Here is a 21,602-nt window from a genome sequence, read left to right as displayed (position 1 = left end):
AGGTGGACCACCGCCAAAGCCGACCCGCACGACATAGAGGCAGGTCCCCACGGCACAGTAAATGGCTGTGTGTCAAGCGGGTGTGGCCAATGCAGAGCCGACAAAGGACAACTGAGTTCCTTCGAGGGGCTCGTATGGAGGACTGCCATACATTCGTCGTCTCCTTGATAGGACGGAGTTTGTTTGGTGTGGTCAGGTTGCCCCATTCAGTGTCCCAAAGTTTGAAAACTTTGCGCCCTAAGACAGCTCGCAAATCAGTCTCCGGGAGGCCAATGTCCAGAGATGGTCTACTGGTGGCTTGTTTGGCCAGGCGGTCAACATGTTCATTGCCCGGTATTCCAACATGGCCTGGGGTCCACACAAAGACCACAGAGTGGCCGCAACGGGCAAGAGTGTGGAGGGACTCCTGGCTAGCCACAACCAGACGAGAGCGAGGGAAACACTGGCCGAGAGCTCGTAAACCACTCAGGGAGTCGCTACAGATAACAAAGGACTCACCTGAGCAGAAGCGGATATACTCTAGGGCACGAGAGATGGCGGCCAGCTCAGCCAGTGAAAATGCTGCAGCCAGCTGGCAATGAGTGTTGTTCGTAATGGTCCCCTAGAGTGAAAGCATAACCGACACAACCAGCAACCATCGAACCGTCAGTGTAGACAACGCCAGAGCTCTGATACATGGCAAGGATGGAAAGAAAGCGGTGGCGGAAGGCCTCAGGAGGGACCGAGTCCTTCGGGCCCTGTGCCAATTTGAGCCGAAGTCATGGGCGGGGCACACACCACGGGGGCCGAAAAAGAGGTGGAAGAGGGAAAACCCCAAGCCCAGAAAGAATCTCCCTGACACGAACTGCGATTGTACAACCCGACTGGGCCCAACGTGCTGGGAGATGCACGAGCTACTGAGGGAACAGGAGATGATAATTAGGATGCCCAGGGAAGCTACAAATGTGTGTAGCGTAAGTGGCCAGTAAACGTTGGCGCCGTAACCGCAGTGGAGGACACCTGCCTCCACAAGTATGCTGTTCACTGGGCTGGTCCGGAAAGCTCCAATGGCATGTCGGATCCCACTGTGAAGAATGGGGTCCAGTACCTGTAACGCAGAAGGGGATGCTGAACCATAATCCAGACGCGACTGAATTAATGCCTGGTAGAGCCATAAGAGGGTAGACCAGTCGGCTCCCCAGCTGGTGTGGCTCAAGCAACGCAGAGCATTAAGATGCCACCAACACAGCTGTTTATGCTGACGAATATGAGGGAGTCAAGTCAACCGGGCATCAAAAACCACACCCAAAAACCGATGTGTCTCCGCCACAGCAAGAGGTTTGCCATCAAGATAAAGCCACGGCTCAGGGTGAACAGTGCGTCGCCGGCAGAAATGCATAACGCAGGTCTTGGCAGCCGAAAACTAGAAGCCATGTGCTACAACCCAAGCCTGCGCCTTGCGGATAGCGCCCTGCAGCTGACATTCAGCAGCTGCAATGCCAATGGAGTTATAGAAGAGGCAGAAGTCGTCAGCATACAAGGAAGCCGAGACAGACGTTCCCACCACTGCAGCGAGCCTATTAATTGCAATTAAAAACAGGCAGACACTTAAGACAGATCCCTACGGTACCCCGTTCTCCTGAACTCGGGGGGAACTATGGAAGGCTGCAACTTGAACACACAAGGTACGATGCGACAGAAAATTTCAGATGAAAATTGGCAGCGGACCCCTAGGACCCCAACCATGAAGTGTAGAGAGGATGTGATGTCACCATGTCATATTGTATGCCTTCCGCATGTCAAAAAAGACAGCGACGAGGTGCCCGTGGCGGGCAAAGTCAGTACGGACGGCAGACTCCAAGCTCACCAGATTATTGGCGACAGAGCAGCCCTTACGGAACCCACCCTGAGACAGAGCCAGAAGGCCCCGAGACTCGAGTACCCAACTCAACCGCCGGCTCACCATGCATTCAAGCAACTTGCAAAAAACATTGGTGAGGCTAATGGGGCAGTAGCTGTCCACCTCCAGTTGGTTCTTGCTAGGTTTCAGAACGAGGATGACAATGCTTCCCCGCCATTGCGACAGCCTAGGAGGTGTCACTGGCAGTCGGCCGAGAGGTGTGTGAGCATCTGACAGTAGATGCAATCTGGCCCGGGAGCCGTATCAGGGCAAGCGGCTAGTGCACTTCGGAAATCCCACTCACTGAACGGAACACTGTAGGATTCAGGGTGGCGTGTGTGAAATGAAAGGCTCCGACGTTCCATCCGCTCTTTAATAATGGAGCGGAAGGCCAGTGGGTAAATCGCAGAAGCGGAACTCTGAGCAAAATGCTCTGCTACGCTGTTGGAAATTGTGTCGGGGTCAGTACAAACTGCTCCATTCAGTGAACGCGCAGGAACACTGACGGGGGTCCAATAGTCATAGAGTCGCCGAATCTTGGTCCATACCTGTGATGGAGAGGTACGGAGGCCAATGGTAGAGACATAACACTCACAGCACTCCTGCTTGTGTTGGGGAATGAGGCGGCAGGCCTGCACACAGAGCCATTTAAAGGCAATGAGGTGTGCTAATGAGGGATGTTGCTTGTGACACTGGAGCGCCCGCATGCGATCTCTAATTGTCTCAGCGATCTCAGGTGACCACCAAGGCACAGTCCTCCACCAAGGGGACCCAGAAGAACAGGGGATAGCAGATTCTGTTGCAGTAATGATGAAAGTGGTGATGGAGTGAACCACCGAATCAATGGTGTCATTGGAAAGAGGCTCAATAGTGACAACGGAGGAGAACAAGTCCCAGTCAGCCTTATTCATAGCCCATATGCAGGTGCACCCAGAAGAGTGACGCTGTGAGACAGAAAGATAGGAAAGTAGTCACTACTGCACAAGTTGCTGTGCACCCTCCATTGGACAGACGGTAAGAGGCTAGGGCTGCAAATCGAAAGGTCGATTGCTGAGTATGTGCCATGCGCCACACTGAAACGTGTGAAGGCACCATCACTTAAAAGGGAAAGGTCGAGCTTTGCCAATACATGCTCAATGGTGGCACCTCGGTGTGTTGCCACTGATCCACCCCACTGAGGGTTATGGGAGTTGAAGTCGCCCAGTAACAGAAAAGGGGGCGGCAATTGGGCTATCAGCGCAGCCAGGACATGCTGTGGGACATCATCATCTGTTGGAAGATACAGACTGCATACAATAATTGCCTCAGGCATCCACACCTGAACAGCGACAGCCTCTAAAGGTGTTTGTAGAGGGACAGACTCGCTGTGAAGGGAGTGAAGGACGTAGATGCAGACCACCAGAGACCCTTTCATAAGCTGCCCGGTTCCTATAATAACCCCGATAGCCACGGAGGGTGGGGGTTCGCATTGCCGGACCAAGTTTCTTGAAGAGCAATGCAGGGGAAAGGGTGAAGGCTGAGAAGTTGTAGGAGCTCAGCAAGATGATGGAAGAAATCACTGCCGTTCCACTGGAGGATGATATTGTTCAAGGCTGAGAAAGGCGTGAAGGGATTGGGGAGGCAGATTGTATCGCTGGGTTACCTGCTGCCACCAACTGAGCACCTGTGCAAGTGCTATCCATTGTGTCTGAGAGACCGGCGAGATCGAGGTCCTCAGCGGACACCAGGATCTCCACATCATCCTCAGACGCAGAGCTCGAAAGTTGCGGTGGGGTGGGTGCCACCGCAAGTTTCTTGGCCTTCTTAGACTTCTCTCGCTCCTCCTTGGGTTTCACCGGCTGGGAGGGCTTCACCAATTCAGTCTCCAGGATGGACGAGGATCACGAAGCCCTACGACCAGCTGCTTGTGGGCACTTATGCCGCTGTCAGGCGTCATCATTCTTGCTTGTGGAAACCTGGGAAGGGAGGGACCCAAAGGACCCCTTGGGAGTGAGAGTAGCCAAAGAAGATGGATGCTTCTCCGGCTTAGAAGCGGGGACGGACGTCCCCGATGGGTGGGGGGGTGTTGCTCCCAAGGTAGGAGGCGCAGGAGCAATAGGGTGGGTAGTGCCCCCAACGGGCAAGGGGGCATGTGGAGTTGTACAGCTTGGCGATCTGGCTGGAATTCGCTGAACTGATGGGGCTAGCACGGTGGTTGTAGCAGCGGCATACGAAGATGTCATTCTCACAGGATATAGTTGGTCATATTTGCTCTTAGCCTCAGTATAGGTCAGGCGGTCCAGGGTGTTATATTCCATGATTTTTCAGTCCCATTTACCATCCAGATAAAATGACTGCACTATTTGAACTTTAGCTGCTTCTGCAGGATGACCATCAGAGGGATCTTTCCTTCCAAAGACTCCTTTTACAGACCTCACATTTCTTGATTTGTCTACCATGTACTTTGATACTGATGGAACGTGGTTCAAAATTGTTTTCTTTGAAAATGTCTCAGGAATAACAGTTAAAACTTGCACCTTTTCACTGCAAGATACACAATATTCAACAGCTGAATTGATATTTGTGAAAAATTCCTGGCATTAGGTGCAAGAGTGCTTTAGTTCATTTTCTTCTGAAGATGGAATTTCTATTTTGAAGAGTGTGGTCAGTTTTCTTAAGTGTATTCATCCACAGCTTTAGTAATTTCTCCTTACTTTCTTGATGCATAGAGCTTATGATTCAACTTCAATGACTAAAATTTCTTAATAGGATTAACATCTCTACCTCTGCAGTTGACTGATTCAGGTTATTTAATTCTTCCTGTATTGATGCAAAATCTGCATCATCTGCACCATGGGAGGCTTCACTGTGTTCAGATACTATAATCGTTGTTATTCCATCAAAACATTTAGAATGCAAAAAGTCGTCACTGGAAACATCTTCACTTGGAAACATTGTCTTCAAATGAGAACACTTATTCTCAACCTGAACAAAGTCTTTTTTTTGTCTTATATATCACTCGTTCATGGATATGCAAATGGTCAGCACACTTCACTCCCCTGTGGCCCCAGTCAGAAGACATTCCAAACAGTCCTTTTCACAGAATACACTGCAACTGTGTCAACAGGCAAATTCCTCATACGAACACAGAACTCACTGGATGGTCTCCAATTTCTTAGAAGTTTCTTCAGTAAACAAATTAGCACTTAACAACTGCATCACAGAAACCTGCAATGAACAACTACGACAAAGAAACTGACAAGAAACTACAACAATGTGTAAGAAATATCAGCAATAATGAAAATGTAAAGACATAACTGCAACAAAGAAAGTGATAAGAAATAACTGTAATAAAGACAATAGAAATAAACATTGTAACAAAGAAATTAGTAAGAAACAACTTCAGTGAAGACATTCATTATCTTTGAAAAATAAAAACAAAGCCTGTGCAACTTGAAAGTGGAAGCTCTCCTTTACAGAAAATATAGTACTACAGGGCACTAATCAACAGAAAAAAACTAACTTTACTGGATCGGCATTTCTGGAAAAAAAAATCTATAAATTATAGAAAAAAATTAAAAAGGCGACAATAAAAGAACTATGACAGATACGTCCACTCCTGAATTTTAACATATGCTAAATTCAATAACACCCGAGACTATGAAGGTAGCCCCCCCCCCCCCCTCCCCCTTGCCTGAAGTGATACAGATTATGCCTCCTGAAGGTAAATTTTGGCCAGCTGTTCTGTGTCCTTGGGACAGATCAACCTGAGGAAAAAGTACTATATCTCTCACTCAGCAGTGACATTTAGCAATAACATTCTGCCTTGTCTAATGTAGGTTACAAATCAACATAAAGAAGTTACCAGAAGGATAGTATTTTGAAAATGCCTCCCCTCTCCTCCCCCCAACATCTTGCCTCTTCAATACAGAACAAATGAACAAGGATTACATTTGCAGAAGAGAAATAACAACATTTTATTTGGTTTGCTTTACATTTGGAGCCACTTTGTGGACTTTAAAGACAAAAATCCAATTGGCATGTTTCCAGAACATCTATGTTAGGTTAGAAGGTTTGGCTACATTCTCCACATGCCAACACATGGAGCATGGCGGAGTGTACCTTGTACTACTACTAATCATTCCTTTTCCTGTCCCACTCACAAAAGGAACTAAGAAAAACAACTGTCTATATCATTCTGTAAGATCCCTAATTTCTCTTATCTTGTCTTCGCATCCCTTACGCAAAATGTATACCGGCAGCATATAATCGTTCTGCAACCAGCATCAAATTCCAGTTCTCTACATTTCCTCAATAGTTTTCATGCAAAGAATGTTTTCTTCCTTCCACGAGAGAATTTCCATAACAATCACTTGTTGATTCAACCTACTGGTAAAAAATCTACAGTTCAAGCCTCTGAGATGCTTCCTTTAATACAAACTGTTAGGGGTCACAAGCACTGTAGCAGTACTCAAGAATGACTCACACTAGTGTTCTAAATGTAATTCCTCTTTATAGATAAGCTACATTTTCCTAGAATTCCCTCAATAAGTCCAAAATGGTCACTGGCTTTCCCTTCTACCAACCTGTCATGCTCGTTCTATTTCATCTTGGTTTGTGATACTATTCCTAGATATTTAACGAACACGACTGTCAAGCAGCACACTGGGTATATTCCCTCATATCCAATAAAATTCATGACAAGATGTAAATCCTACTTTGTGATTGATTTAGTTGTTTATAATTTCAGACAGAATACGCTGTTGCCAATATACAATCTATATTTAACTTACTCTTTAGTTTATGAATAACAAATTCCATGGTAAATTGAGAAACACTGTATCACATAATATACAAATTACTGGTAGAAATTTTTGGTTTATGTTATGTAGTATACTGCATATCAATTCTGTGAGGAGGGGCATAGCACAAATCTCACTAATGAACTGGGATACTACAATTAAACATCTGTTCAATCTATAAACATCAGCAATAAGAATATAATTAAAAACTTAAACAGACTTTGCAACCTTTCCAGTGTTTAGAGTGGAGTTCTGTATTCTGGTGCAAATTTATTTGTTAAAACACCAGAAGTCTTGATGGAAATAATAAATTCAGTTTGTTCACCAATACAGACCTAGCTTACTTTTTATTATCTTATAAGCTGCTCCACCTCTAAATATTTTGAACTGTGGGAGCTTTAATGCCTGTTATCATTGTAGAGATTCAGATTAAAACTGCCTTAAGGCTTATTTTTGATATAGCAGTTTCTCTCATAGAAGCTATGAAAAAATTTCTTTACACTCAAAATGAGAAACAGAATACAGTTAATTCCTTTCAATATTTAATATATGCAAACATAATTACATAACTAGACAATTATCAAATTAGTGACCCAAAGTAGACACTAACAAATCCTTCCAGATTTTTTATTCATTTCAAATTTCTGACAGTTATTAATCATTAAATACAATGTTGCACAAATGTACGGTCTGTAACCTTCCCTGAAACAAGTGTAGAAATACATGCAGGGAACAGATGAATAAAACTATGTCCCATAAGTAGACTGCTGCAGGAAGAGTAGCAGAAGGCTGAGCTCTCCCTTCGTATCACAAACTTCCCAATGACAGAAATATCCAGCATGAATTAAGATTGTAAATTTTTGTACAATATGCACTCAATACAAATCAGTTTACTCAAAACTTCAAAATAACTCACTGACAGGTTGAACATGGTACACTGGCTGCTCGTGCACTGACGTATATCTTACTATAATGTTGTCAGTGGTTGATGCAGAAAAACAGTTTGCCTGAGGTACAATGCATTCTACAAAAGTGTCTGACATAGGATGTAATGTTACATCTGTCACTGATTGTGTGAAATCTTGGGTGAAAATTCTTCATCCTGGCAATATACCAGACATGTTTCAAAACTCTAAGGGCAGGACATGAGTCATGCCTGGAAGGTTCAATGAGTAGGAGCACTGCCTGTGAAAGGCCAAGACATTTCAAGCAGTGGACACCCCATTGTTGAATGAAAGGTTCATTCCGAATAATTATTTTGTCTGCAGTACTATGTTGGTAGCCTTCCATAGTTAGTGAAGGTTCTCGGTAACTGCCTCGGTATTTCTGATAGTGTGTGACAGAGCTACACACTCTCACCCCCCTCACCACCAAAATTTTGGTTGTGGTCAGAGACAGATCAGTAGCATACTCCAGGGCCCTTGTTCAGCTGGATGGTGATAACCTGCTTGTGAGTTGGCAAAGTCAATAAATGTGAATACAAAAAAAGATTATGGTAACCAATTAGTCTGTAGTATAGCCCAAGGTCCATGTTCCCTTTACACTGAATGGACATTTTTGTTATAAATAATTAAAAGCGCAAGATAAATTTAGAAAGGTTGTATTACTCAATTCATAAATACTCAACAAGTAAAGATAAAGATTCGCCATAGTTTGACAGCTGTGTAAGAAACCAAAGAGAGCATCAGTACAAATCTGAATGTAGCTGTAGCCTAACAGACAGACCAAAACTGAATGAAAACAAGATTACAGTATGGGGACCAATTTGTGAAGTGTTCACTGAATTCGAAAGTAAAATTCTGACTTTTTTTCCAAAAATGTTTAAACAAGGACGATTGTGTGATGATTTAATGGATAAACCACACTACAATCATCAAAATGACTTTTCTTCCAAAAATGTTTAAACAAGGATGATTGTGTGATGATTTAATGGATAAACCACACTACAATCATCAAAATGACATATGTGACCATGGCATAGAAAAGCAGCTGAAATTGCTCATCCGAAGGAAGGCCACTTACCTCGAATGGATACCAATAAGAGTCTACATAGAGTATGTGAAAGAACTTGCTCCTCTTCTAACAGCAATGTACTGTACGTTGGTGGGGACTCTAAATATTCCTAGCAATTGGAAAAAAAAGCACACATCATTCCCATTTTCAAGAACGAGAGATCAAACATTAGGACAAAACTATTGGCCTATATCTCTGACGACATCTTGTGTAGAATTTTGGAACAAGTTTTACAACATTTCTGGAAAAGGAAAAATCTCCTTTGTAGCAATCAACAATGGCTCTGGACACAACACTAGTGTGAGACCCTGTTCACTCCTTTCATCCGTAAGACCCACAAAGCAGTAGATACCGACATTATGGTTGATAACATGTTCCTTGATTTGTGGAAGGTGTTCTGCAATTCCGCACTGATACCGAAAGAACAAAATAAGAGCTCACAGAATACCAAACTAGTGTGTAATTTGGACAGATAAAAGAATCTATTCACCAAGCGGTGGCAGGAGAACACATACACACAAAAGGATTTAACTTTTACAAGCTTTCGGAGCCAGTGGCTCCTTCTTCTGGCAGAAGAGTTGATGGGGAAAAAAGAGGGGTGAACGAAAAGGACTGGAGAGGGTTAGGGAAAGGGATACAGTTTAGAAAAGTCACCCAGAACCCTGGGTTGGGGGGACACTTAACCATACAGGATGAGAAGACCTGAACCTCTCCAGTCCTTCATTCGCCCCTCTTCCTTTTCCTTCAAATAACTGATTATTTGTTGTAAATAAAATAGAAAGAAACTTCCACATGGGAAAAATATATTAAAAACAATGATTCCAATCCTTACCAAGCGGGAAAGCGCCGGCAGACAGGAACATGAACAAAACACACAAACACACACACAGAATTACTAGCTTTCGCAACCGATGGTTGCTTCTTCATGAAGGAGAGGGAAAGACGAAAGGATGTGGGTTTTAAGGGAGAGGGTAAGGAGTCATTCCAATCCCGGGAGCGGAAAGACTTCCCTTAGGGGAAAAAAAGGACAGGTGTACACTCGCGCACGCGCGTGCGCGCGCTCTCGCACGCTCGCGTACGCGTGCGCACACACACACACACACACACACACACACACACACACACACACACACACACACACACACACACATATATATCCATCTGCACATACACAGACACAAGCAGTCTGCTTTGCACAGAGAAAGATCAATTACATGAGTGCAGAATGATCAATCAAAGCTCTCACTTTCTTAAAATATTTAAGAGTATGAATAACTGTGTAAAACTAATCACAGGTAAGGCAGGTGCCAGACAGATTCACTGGAAGAAATCTCAAGACATGTAGTTCACTCATGAAGGAGGCAGCTTACAGAACCTTTGTTCGAAAACCATTTTGTGTACCAGATAGACTGCTAGAGGAGATAGAGAAGATCTAAAGAAGAGTAGTGTGTTTTGTCACAGGATGGGTTCATTTAGTAAGTACGAAAGTATCACTTAGGTGCTCATCCAACTCCAGTTGCAGATCCTACATAAGAGGTGTTTTGCATCATGGTGTGGTTTACTGTTGAAACTCCAAGAGCAAATATTCCTCGAGTGTCAACCACTACACTGCTCCCTACCGATATCTTGTGAAAAGGCTTTGAACCTAAGATTACAAAAATTTGAGCTCACATGGAGATTTACCAGCAATTGTTCTTCCCACAAATTACTTGTGACTGGAACTGGAAAAAGAGGGCAACGACAGAGACACACAAAGCACACTCCTTCACACTCTATAAAGTGGCTTGCGGAGTACAGTTGAACTATTTTGGTGCACGGGACATATATTTATCATGTTCCAAAGATCGTAACACAGAGACCCTTTAGGGATACAGAATGTGTGAAGATATACATTAACAAAAGATAAGCACATGACACAGACTTAACCTGTATATTAACAATAAACTATTTCAATTACGATAAATGCTATTCATGCTTATGACACCTTTGAAAATATCTGCTGCTTATTTTCTATTGATACTTTAATATTTACTTCTTTGCATTGGTAATTTTAAAAGGAAATAGATAACTACATCAGTAAAAACTATATCCTGTTTACAGTGCATTGCTACTTGTTAGGCAGCTCTACAGCAAACACTGTTACTTCCCATATAGCTAGAATCTGATTCACAAGTGATGACGGTTCGTATAGGTCAAGGAACGGACACAGTTGGCATTGTTGTTGATTCCAAGCAACAGTTATGATACATGCAGACACATGCTTTGTGCCTGAAGAAACCAGGTATTCTACAAATTACGTTCTTGCTTGCTTATGTAGAACTTGTCATTTACCACCACCAACAGTGATGACAACTCGCCACAAATGGGATAAAAATTCTCCCAATAACTTGCTATGATTGTGTTTAATACTTGCACTGGCTATGGCATTCACAGTAGAGCTCTCAGAACACTACTGAGCAGTCACTGGCTGTCTGAGAATACTCGACACAGTGCACTGAACAAGCCTAAATTTGCCCACCATCATGCATGACCCCAACTATAACAGACCTTTGCAATTCTTGACTCAAGATATTCAAATAATTTGGAGTAGGATGCCTCATGAGGAAGTTTTCAATTTTCTTTCGAATTAATTGAGAATTCCAAATTCTTGGTTTATGTCACATGGAAGCTTACTGAACACCTCTCAATCAAGAGCAGATAACTCCACTTTGACCTGTAGAAAACAGGCAGAGCCTACAAAAAATTATTTTTATATCTTGTTATGTGATTGTGCTCAACATAGTTCAGCTGAAACTGATTTTTACTGCCAGCAACAAAATTCATTAATCAGTGGGCGTATTCCAGGATCTTTAAAATGACTTTCACAAGATGTATGGTTACTTACTTCACATGTCATTCTTACTGCTTACTTCTGCTGAAGGGATTTATTTTGCTTTAGGTGCACTGAACCAGAAGATAATTCCACAAGACAGCAAGGAGTGAAAATACCCAAATCAAGCCAATGCTCTTCTTTACGTCAACACAAAGAAAGAAGCTTCTTAAGGCAAAATCTGCTGAACTGAGTTTCTCGATTAGTTTTATGTGTTGATTCCATTTTAACTTGTTGCCCAACTGGACCCCCAATGAATTACACACAAGGTGTTTCATTTAGTGTGTGACCATTGATGTCTACTTTCGGTATTAGCAGGTCATTTTAGCTTTCTTGAAACTGCTTAATATGAATCTTTATATGAGTTTAAGACAAACTGTTAGCTGTCAACCAAATTCAGAGCTCAGCAGTTATCATCTGATCTGTATGTGTTAAGTCTGAGTACACTTTTGTCATAATCTAGCATTACAGTCTTCAATCGATTCTTTAAAGCCACTGGAAGATCATAAATATAGGTCGAGAAGAAGAGAGGCATAGTCCTGAGTCTTGTGGGGCCTCACATTTTATGTTCCCCCATTCCAAAGTTACTGTCTAACCTGTGACACAGTCTGCCAATCAAGTCATCTGGTTTCTGTTATGAAGATGTGACAGCACCCACACAAGGGGGATGCAATTAATGTCATACGTCTGTCAAGTAGAATTTAGTGGTCCACAGAATGAAAGGGTTTGAAAGATCACAAAATATAACAATAAGATAATTTGCCCTTCATAAGTTGGGCCAGAACAATTTGTGAGTTCTGTTTTTTTTTTTTTTTTTTTTTTTTTTTCCTGGGAAGAATCTTTTATAAAAGCCAGGCTGAGATGCATTTAACACAGTCTGCTCAGTTAAATGATTGTTCTATAGGAGACCATTTTCTCAAATGCTTTTGAATAGACTGGTAGAAGTGAAATAGAACTGTAATTAAAGGTAGTCTGAAATTTTAAACATGCTGTCCTTCAGCAATGGTGCATGTAAAAACTTGATAGGACTCTGAAATAACAACCAACCAGTTGCAGAATTACCATGGTTTCAACAAATATGCATTTGTGTTCTTCAGAAGGAAAATGGACCTGTTGAACAAATTGTTATAAATGTCAACCAAAGAAGGAACCAAATTTGAAAAAAAAAAAAAATAGCAATAATAATAATAATAATAATATTTTTTTTAGAAAAAAGACATACTTACTCACAACATCACATATTGATATAAACAGATGTTGACGCCATAAGGTTCTTGCCTAGTACAGTGTGCACGTAACCCACAAATATCAACAGTTAAACGCATAATTTAAATTAGTACCTAAATCTTGTAAGGCTTTGTTGAAGAACTATAAAATGAAACACACGTCATTGGCTCCAGCAGACATTTAGTATGACACATACAAGGCTAGTAACATGAGCCAACTGATCATGATTTGTAGGCACTGGTGATAGATAAACTGCGGTAGGTGGTGCTTACTATGCAATTGAATGTGCTTTTAGCTGCACTGAGAAGCCAATCCCTGCATCGGCAAATAAAATGGTTAATAGCTAAAATTAAAACAGAAAAAATAATGAGAATAGAAAAATTGGGGTAAGGGAAAGGGAGTCAAAGTCATATGACATGTAAAGAGCTAGCAGGCTCGAGTAAACAGTCCTAATTATTTGCATACGCATGCATCAAGCACGATGAGAAGAACTTCTGAATAAATACAAAAATGTGCCAGATAACATTGTATGAAGCCAATAAACCTCACAAAACAGCTTTTACTCTGTTTACACAGTATGCTTCGTCATTCACTGCTACTTTCCCTACTTGTTATTTCACAGGTTATAATTAGTGCCATTCACCACCCATGCCTTTTTGCTCGAGTTTAGCCTGTTACATTTCTTCTTATAAATATCTTACCTTCCATGTTAGTAACACGCTGATTTGTAGGGATCTGCATATTAATACCTTTTTGCATTATGTTAACATGTTTTAGAACATGTATTGGTTTCATATACTGTACCTAGGCATGTTTTCGTATTTATTTACAAGTTCTTCTTGTGCAGCTTTATGCATGTGTATGTAAATAATAACCACTGTTTACCTGAGCCTGATTGGTCTTTACACACCACATGACTTTAACAACTCCCTCCGCCCCTTTTGCCATCCCCCATTTTTTCCATTTTCATTAGTTTTATTGTTTTAATTTTAGTTATTAACCATTTTATTCCATGAATCAGGCATTAGTTGCTCTGTGTGGCTATATGCACATTTGTTCATGCAGTAAGTACCACCTACAACAGTTTACCTATCACCAGTGCCTGCACGTCTTAGTCACTAGTCTCGTGTGTGCTATACTAAATGTCTGATGAAGCCAATGACGTCTTTTATTTTAAAGTTTTATGACAAAGCCCTACATTATTGGGCTATTATTTTGTATTAAGCACTTTAACTGCTGATGTTTGTGGGTGACATGAACATTGCACTAGACAAGAGCCTTATGGCATCAAAATTCGTTTATGTCAATATGTGATTTTATGAGGTTTTTTTGTCGAATTTGGTTTTTTCTCTGGTTGACATTTGTTGTTGTTGTTGCAGTCTTCAGTCCTGAGACTGGTTTGATGCAGCTCTCCCGCATTTGTAACTCTTCTGTAATAATTTGTTCAACAGGTCCGCTTTCCTTCTGAAGAAGAAGACAAATGTATTTTTGTTAAAACTATCGTAACCCTTTGAGTCTGCAGCTGGTTGGCTGTTATTTTCCCATCCTACCAAGACGTACTTTGACTGTCCCCAGTTTTATAGTTTCTGTCTGTCAGGAAACGCACTCAGAGTCACTGATTAATTACAAATATTGCTCATGAAGAATGCTTTGGCCAAAAGCTTATATGAATTTTCTGAAGAAGGCTTTGGCCAAAAGCTTATTACTTAATTGTCTCTTCATTGTGCCCATCTGTAACTTAACTTGTCATCTTTATATGGTGAGTAGAAATCTATCCTTTTCTTGATATTTAAGACAGCTTATGGGTAGCCTTGGCAAGTCAAGGCTTTAATATTTTGCTAGAAACACCATTATAGACAGCAGAATTACCGTTTTTTAGTGACTGCTTGTGATCTCCTTTGGGGCTGTATTTTTGAAACTAATGTCTGTTGGTGGTGCATGTAGTGTGTGCACAAGTAAATCTAATAAGCCTACACTTGGTTGTCAATTAATGAGTGGCACGTTTGCTCCCACTCACTGAATTTGGTAACACATGATTTGAATTTCATCCTTCTTTTATAGATCTATTTCCTATGGGCCCAATGCCATTATGGTGGTTCTTTTTGTCTGTTTCTCATTTAATAACATTCCAAATTGTTTTTGCCTTACCAGTCCAGTGTTTTATTTTTTGTATTTTGCTTTTTTTTTTAACAACAGATTGGTGGATTTTACAGTATGGGTAGTAATGGAATTTCAACACTGTTCTCTGAAGTTAAAGTAACATTTTCCATCTACGCTGTTTGCTTTACATACTTCTCTCCAGTCAGGGTTACTTTACATATGGATTTATGCGGACATGACCAAATTTTTAACATTTCATGTAGCGTCCGTCAGCATTTTTATGAGTTCTGCTAATGTCCACATTTTTTTAGTTTTGAGAAATAACACCTTTTCATAATTTTTTTCACTCCATATCACCAGTTACTGAATTACACTGTTGTGGACTTATCTAGAAGAACCTATCAAATTTTTATTTGTTAAAAATACTGAAACTGATAATGAAAAGCATTTTGATCACTTTTCATGTTTGGGGGGGGGTCACTGCTATATATGATGGAACATCTGAACCAAGTCAGAAGCAGTACACTGAGTTATGTAGTAGAGAAGAACAATTTATGAATCAAATGTGCAGTTCTTATTTGCAGTTCCAGTGTTCCAGTGCATAATGCTTCTGTTTAGAGGATTTCTCCTTAATACATGCACAGTGGAAAAAGGAGAGAAACAGACAACACTTTAATCTGTGAGCAATGGTAAAATTTAATTTGTGTCAACAAAAGGAAATTTTAAACAAGATCCAGTACAGCAAAAAGTACTCAAGGGCTCTAAAGTAATGTAGATATGCTTGACATGAATATTTTGTTTCTTATGGAATGCAGCCACTTGATAACATAAAATGGAGCTAATTATGTTCCATTTGGCAGTCCTAAAGGAATTAGTCTGGATCTTAATAGGAACATTACAATCACTGTCTTACAGCAATCGTACTTTCTCCCTTAAAACTTATTATCTGGGCTACACTTCAGGCAAGAGATAGGGGGAAAAAAATCTTGTGTGTGTGTGTATACATATACACACGAAATTTACTCATCAAGCAGTGGCAGGAGAACTCATGTACAGAAGTTATTGAAATTCACAAGTTTTTGGAGCTATTGGCAGAAGGATTGCAGGGGAAGGAAGAGGGGTAAAGTGAAAGGACTGGTGAAGTTTAGGAAAAAGGGGCAGACTTTGGAAAAATCACCCAGATTCCAGGGTCAGGGGAGACTTACTGGACAGGATGAGAAGGAAAGACTGATTGATTGTGTTTGCACCTAATATGATGCAGTCTCATTTGGTGCAGACCCCAAGAATCATTCTTTCCTTCTCATCCCGTCTGATACGTCTCCCCTGACCCGGGGTTCTGGACAACTTTTCCGGACTACCCCTTTTTTCTAAACCTCACCCGTCATTTTCTTTCACCCCTCTTCCTTCCCCTTCAACCCTTCTGCCAGAAAGAGGAGCCACTGCAAATTTCAATACCTTTTGTATCAGTGTTCTCCTGTCACTGCTTGGTGAGTAGATTTTTTATGTATCCAATTACATTATATTTTCAAAAACTGATTATTTTCATGGAATAACATTCTATCACTACCCTCTATGAGATGGCATCTATTATCTTCTGATAGTGTAGAGCATAATACTTTGTTGAACAAGCTACTCTATTACGATTTTGATTGCAACAGTAAAAATGTGTTTACATCTTTCCTAGAGAACCGATAGCAAGTTGTGTGCATTGGTAAAGAGAAGTTACATTTGGTTTATGTTAGGTCTGGAGTGCCCCAAGGGTCGGTGCTCTGACCTTTATTGTTTCTGTTAATGATCTGTGTTTATTAATAAATTCTCAAGCAATACTGTATGCCAATGATACAACTCTTCCAAATAAAAGCTAAGATCTAACCACACTGAAAACATTGACCGAAAATGCCCTTGCTTGATATTCATTCACAAATATACTGGTGTATAATCAATATTAATCATATGGAATTTTATTGTAGGGTAGTAGTTGTCACATAAATGTAGTTTTACTTTTCCCAGAAGAAAGTATTAATAACTACTGACTCTGGTAAATCAGAATACTGTAATCTTATGTTTGTTAAATTGCAATGTCTGACGGTAGTAAACCCATCCATTCATAATGTTCTGTTGTACATAAGAAACAATGTTTCTAAATTTATATTGAGAAGTGATATTCAGAGCTATAATAGTAGAAATAGAACATGTGTAGGCATGCCACATCATACACAATGTAAGTCACAGAACTCCTACTTAGTCCTTGTACTAAGGATGTTTAGCAGACTAAGCAAAGATTTTAAAGAATGACCTATAAATATTTTTAAAGCCAAATTGTATGACGTAATAGTAAACAATACTTTTTACACTGTTGATGAATTTTTTGAAGATGAAAGCAATGCTTTGTAATGTGTGTTTTCTTCATTTACCCATTTCATGCAAACTAAAGTACATTGAGAAAAATGTATGCTCTTGACTTTGTCTATTGCCGTAATGAGCTGAGTGACAATAAAATTCTATCATCATCATCATCAAGTCGAGATCTGAACTAGAACCAGCCTTAAAGGGTGTTGATCAATCCCTTTGAGAGTATCATCATTTCGGAGTTTCAGAATGTGGTAACCCTATCTCCAGCATTCTTATCGTTGTTTGTCTCTAACACCATGATACAATGATTTTCTTCTATGACTGTTACGAACGACATGTGTATATTTTGAAGTTAATATCTTACAAGTTTTATCAGACACTAACTCATTTTAGATAGTTAAGTACAAAAACAAATTGTCAGCAGATCTCCTTCAGTCATCACAGGAATTTCAGTGTGGAAATAATCCAAAGTTGGGCAATAACAACTCTTGGTGAAAACCATCAGTAGCCCTACGCCTGATAGAGAATCAACATTAAAGTCTCCACAAACAAGATTTTGCAGATAATCTGGCATAACATTGTATGGTAAAACATACATTTACTATGCAAAAGACAAAGGGAAGGGGAGGGGATAAGCACTACACGGCTTTGACTTCAAATACAATTCTTTCTGGGGCAAATACTAACACATCCCGAGACCCAAAAACATTGTCGTGAACTTACGTCTAGTGAACAGCCAAGCTGAGGCTGCTCCTTTGTTGTGTTCTTTGTATCCAGTTTACTTGTTGCTTCTTGAATCTCCTCAACAGTAGGAGCTTTTAAGTTGTCCACAGAAATCTGCTCCTTTACCGGTGGTCGCCGCCGCTTCATTAATAGTACCTGATCTACAAAAGGAAACGAGTCACTGGGAGCTTATTTATTTTATTTAATCTACCATAAAAACATATATATATATATACCATTGGTCTTAATATCCTCTTGACTAATAGCATTGTTATCGTTTAATGGTTTTCTTCCTGACACCGACACCAGTTTATAATTTTGGGCTACCTTTGATAAATCTGTTGAATTGTAAAAGCGACTGACTACCATTGTCTTCAATTTATCTACTGTGCAATCAGCTGTTGCATCTACTGTTAGTTTATCGCCTTCAGGGCTAATGACAGTAACCTCAATCATTTCACCGCACAAAGCATTACCCTCCGAGACAAACATAGTTTCTTTATTTTGTGAAGAAAGCCGTATGTCACTATCGAGACGCCTGCTGAAGATGCTCATCAGCCTTTGACGACCTCCTGAAATTTTCTCTTGCACCCAAGGCAGCATGAAAGCAATTTATACATATTAATTTCTTGTTTTCACATGAAGCTCGCTTATCAAACCCTAGTCAATATGCCAAACATCATCATACGCAAGAAAGTAACATGTACAACCAGGTGGAATCTCTTCCATTGAAACTATTAGGTAAAAGAAAATTCTTGCGCAGGCCCTTTACATGCAAGTAAATAATTGTAGCATGATTCCAAACTATTGAAAGTCGCGCTATTTGTATGCCGTTTTCGTTGGTTTTTATTTTTTTTAAATAAAGCATCTTCTGTCATGTTATTTCGATAAACTTAATGACCCCAGTGATCCTACTTAACAATGGTCCTCCATACATTATTCTCCGGGAGAAGTAGAAAAAAATGACTTACAGCAAATAACACATTATTGAGTACTATCGGGTATCGTAATACCCGATTACCAGTATTCTGCAGTCATTTTAATAACAGTAAATACTGCCAAGCATTTGTTTACATAGATAACTGCGATCAATCGGCGAGGCACTCACGCATCCATCAAAATGACAGGCTATGTCCATATAGTCACAAATACTTGATTTCAGTGTTCAGATCAGGTAGGGCTACCGGTGAAACCAGTCATGTGATCTACAAGCTAAGCTGCAAGCGCTGTGCTCCACTCTATGTGGGCATGATAACCAACAAGCTGTCTGTCGCATGGCCACCGACAAACTGTGTCAAAGAACGAAGTGGACCACACTGTTGCTGAGCACGCAGCCAAACATGACAACCTTCATTTCAATGACTGGTCCACAGCCCGTGCCATACGGATCCTTCCCAAAAACGCCAGCTTTTCTGAATTGCGCAGATGGGGACTCCCCTGCAATACATCCCACGTTCCTGTAACCCTCCTGGCCTCTACCTCCGTTAGTCACAGTTCTCACACATCCAGCCCCTGCCCCGTTCCCATTCCAGCTCTACACAGCCGTCGTTCCACCATCACACCCTGTCTTTTTCCTTCTCTCCTTATCCGTTACTGACCCACCGCCTCTTCCCACCTCTACCCTGTCGCCGTCCAACCTGCAGCACTTCACTGTCCGCCAACCCCACCTTGCTATCCCTTCCCCTTCCCACCCCAGCCTCCTCCTTACCCCCAACCTATCGCCACTCCCTTCAGGCACTGGTGCTGCTGCTTGTAGGGTGGTTTCAGTTGCCTGAGGCTGCAGTGCTGTGTGTGTTGCGCGCGCACGTGTGTGTGTGTGTGTGTGTGTGTGTGTGTGTGTGTGTGTGTGTGTGTGCGTGTGTGTGTCTGTTGTTGACGAAGGCCTTAATAGTCAAAAGCTTTATTTTTTAAAGTCTTTTTGTTGTGCATATTGTTGTGGTTGGCAGGAGAGCCAACACCGTGTTACTAGAGGAGGCCGAAAGGCATGAATTTTAGCTCACGCAGGCTGGCATGATGTCTGGAACAGGACAAGGAAATTAGAATTTAGAAAAACGGACGTAGCTGGTGGAATACTTAACTTTAATCCATTAATGATGAACGTCGCTCTTGACGGTACATGATTCACAACGTCAATAGTAACTGATAATAGAGCCTTGCTAGGTCGTAGCAAATGTAGGTGAAGGCTATGCTAAACGATCGTCTCGGCAAATGAGAACGCAAGTAGGCAGTGAACCATCGCTAGCAAAGTAGGCTGTACAACTGGGGCGAGTGCTAGGAAGTCTCTCTAAACCTGCCATGTGGCGGCGCTCCGTCTGCAATCACTGATAGTGGCGACACGCGGGTCCGATGTATACTACCGGACCGCGACCAATTTAAAGGCTAACACCTAGCAAGTGTGGTGTCTGGCGGTGACACCACATTCCTCCCCCGCAAATCGGCGTACGGTTGTGGCATAAGGCTTCCGGCCGCCTTGGGGAGGACCCCATGTTGACGTATGCGAAGAGGTGGGGAGCCTAACAACAGGCATACCCGCACCCTGCCATTCAGACCACGGGGAGCTAGGAAACGCCTGAAAAACTGCTCCAGGGTGCACGCCAACAACATGCGGTGTATGGGGCTGTAGAGAAACAGGAGGGGCCGAAGGGTCGACCTCCATTGGACCGGGGCACCCGACGGGCGAAGACGACATATGGAGCAGGCAAGAGTTCCATGTCAGAGGACAACTGATCATTGGAAGCGATCGGTGGCACGTGACCCAGGGGGGCGCCCGATGGATGCAGAGGCTTGTCCACTGCGGGCGTCGCTGGCGGGAGAACAGGCGGTGGCGGCGGTAGGGGCGGCGCGTCGCCATGGGGCAAAATGGAAGGCAGCGTCGGTAACACCTGGGGCTGAGGCGAGCCAGTAAATGGGTCCCTGGGGCGCTGACCGGACGGCACAGTCGCCGAAAGCAGATGGAGAGCGGCAGATCCCGTGCCACGAGACAGGCGCAGCTGGTTGAGATGCCGGCGCACCTCACCAGAGGCCCCCAAAACTAGATATATAGCACCTCCGAGGCAGCAAAGAATGCGCCCTTCGAGCCAACGCCGTGAACCTCGGCAGTGGCGATAGTAGACAACGTCGCCTGGAGCAAAAGCAGGTGTCTGCCACTGCACAGGAACCTGATGTGGCGGATGTAGCAAAGACATCAAGGTATTGATGATGATGACCGTGGAGCAACTCAGCCGGCGAGCGACCATATCGGGGCTGAGAGTGATACGAGGACAAAAAGAGCAATGACGCGTCCTCCCGAGAATGCGACTCTTTCAACTTCAACATCTGTGACTTGAAAGTCCTGACCAATCGTTCAGCGGCACCGTTTGACTGTGGCGAAAACGGCGCGGACGTCAGATGTTGAATACCATTGGCCTTGCAGAATGACTGAAATTCTGCGGACATGAATTGTGGGCCATTGTCAGAAACAATAGTCTGTGGAAGACCTTCAATGCAAAAGATAACGCTTGGATGGTGGCAGACGATGTCGTGGAAGACATCCGGACAACAAAAGGAAAATTACTGAATGAATCTACCACAACCAACCATCGAGCATTCCAGAATGGACCAGCAAAATCGATGTGTAAGCGTTGCCAAGGGGAAGTGGCGTTTGGCCATGCAAAGAATT

General features: G+C 42.2%; 1 protein-coding gene across 2 annotated transcripts in view; it reads right to left on the bottom strand.

The window, feature by feature from the left end:
- The window catches only part of LOC126272033 (ubiquitin-associated domain-containing protein 1), a 45,251-nt gene extending 26,602 nt beyond the window's left edge, over window positions 1–18,649 (bottom strand). The window contains exons 1-2 of one of the 2 annotated variants that reach the window (XM_049974538.1): window positions 18,181–18,649; window positions 17,945–18,105 (exon numbers count right to left, since the gene is read on the bottom strand). In XM_049974538.1, coding sequence (XP_049830495.1) covers window positions 17,945–18,105; window positions 18,181–18,547 — 528 coding nt within the window. In that variant the 5' untranslated portion in view covers window positions 18,548–18,649. The remainder of the gene's footprint in view (window positions 1–17,944; window positions 18,106–18,180) is intronic. The other variant, XM_049974537.1, reaches the window with a different exon arrangement.
- Window positions 18,650–21,602: the final 2,953 nt, after the last annotated feature.

The sequence above is a fragment of the Schistocerca gregaria genome, chromosome 5 (assembly GCF_023897955.1).
Source record: "Schistocerca gregaria isolate iqSchGreg1 chromosome 5, iqSchGreg1.2, whole genome shotgun sequence".
In the NCBI taxonomy this organism is placed as follows: Eukaryota; Metazoa; Arthropoda; class Insecta; order Orthoptera; family Acrididae; genus Schistocerca; species Schistocerca gregaria.
The sequence above is the reverse complement of the archived record's forward strand: the minus strand, read 5'-3'. Positions and strand labels throughout refer to the sequence as shown.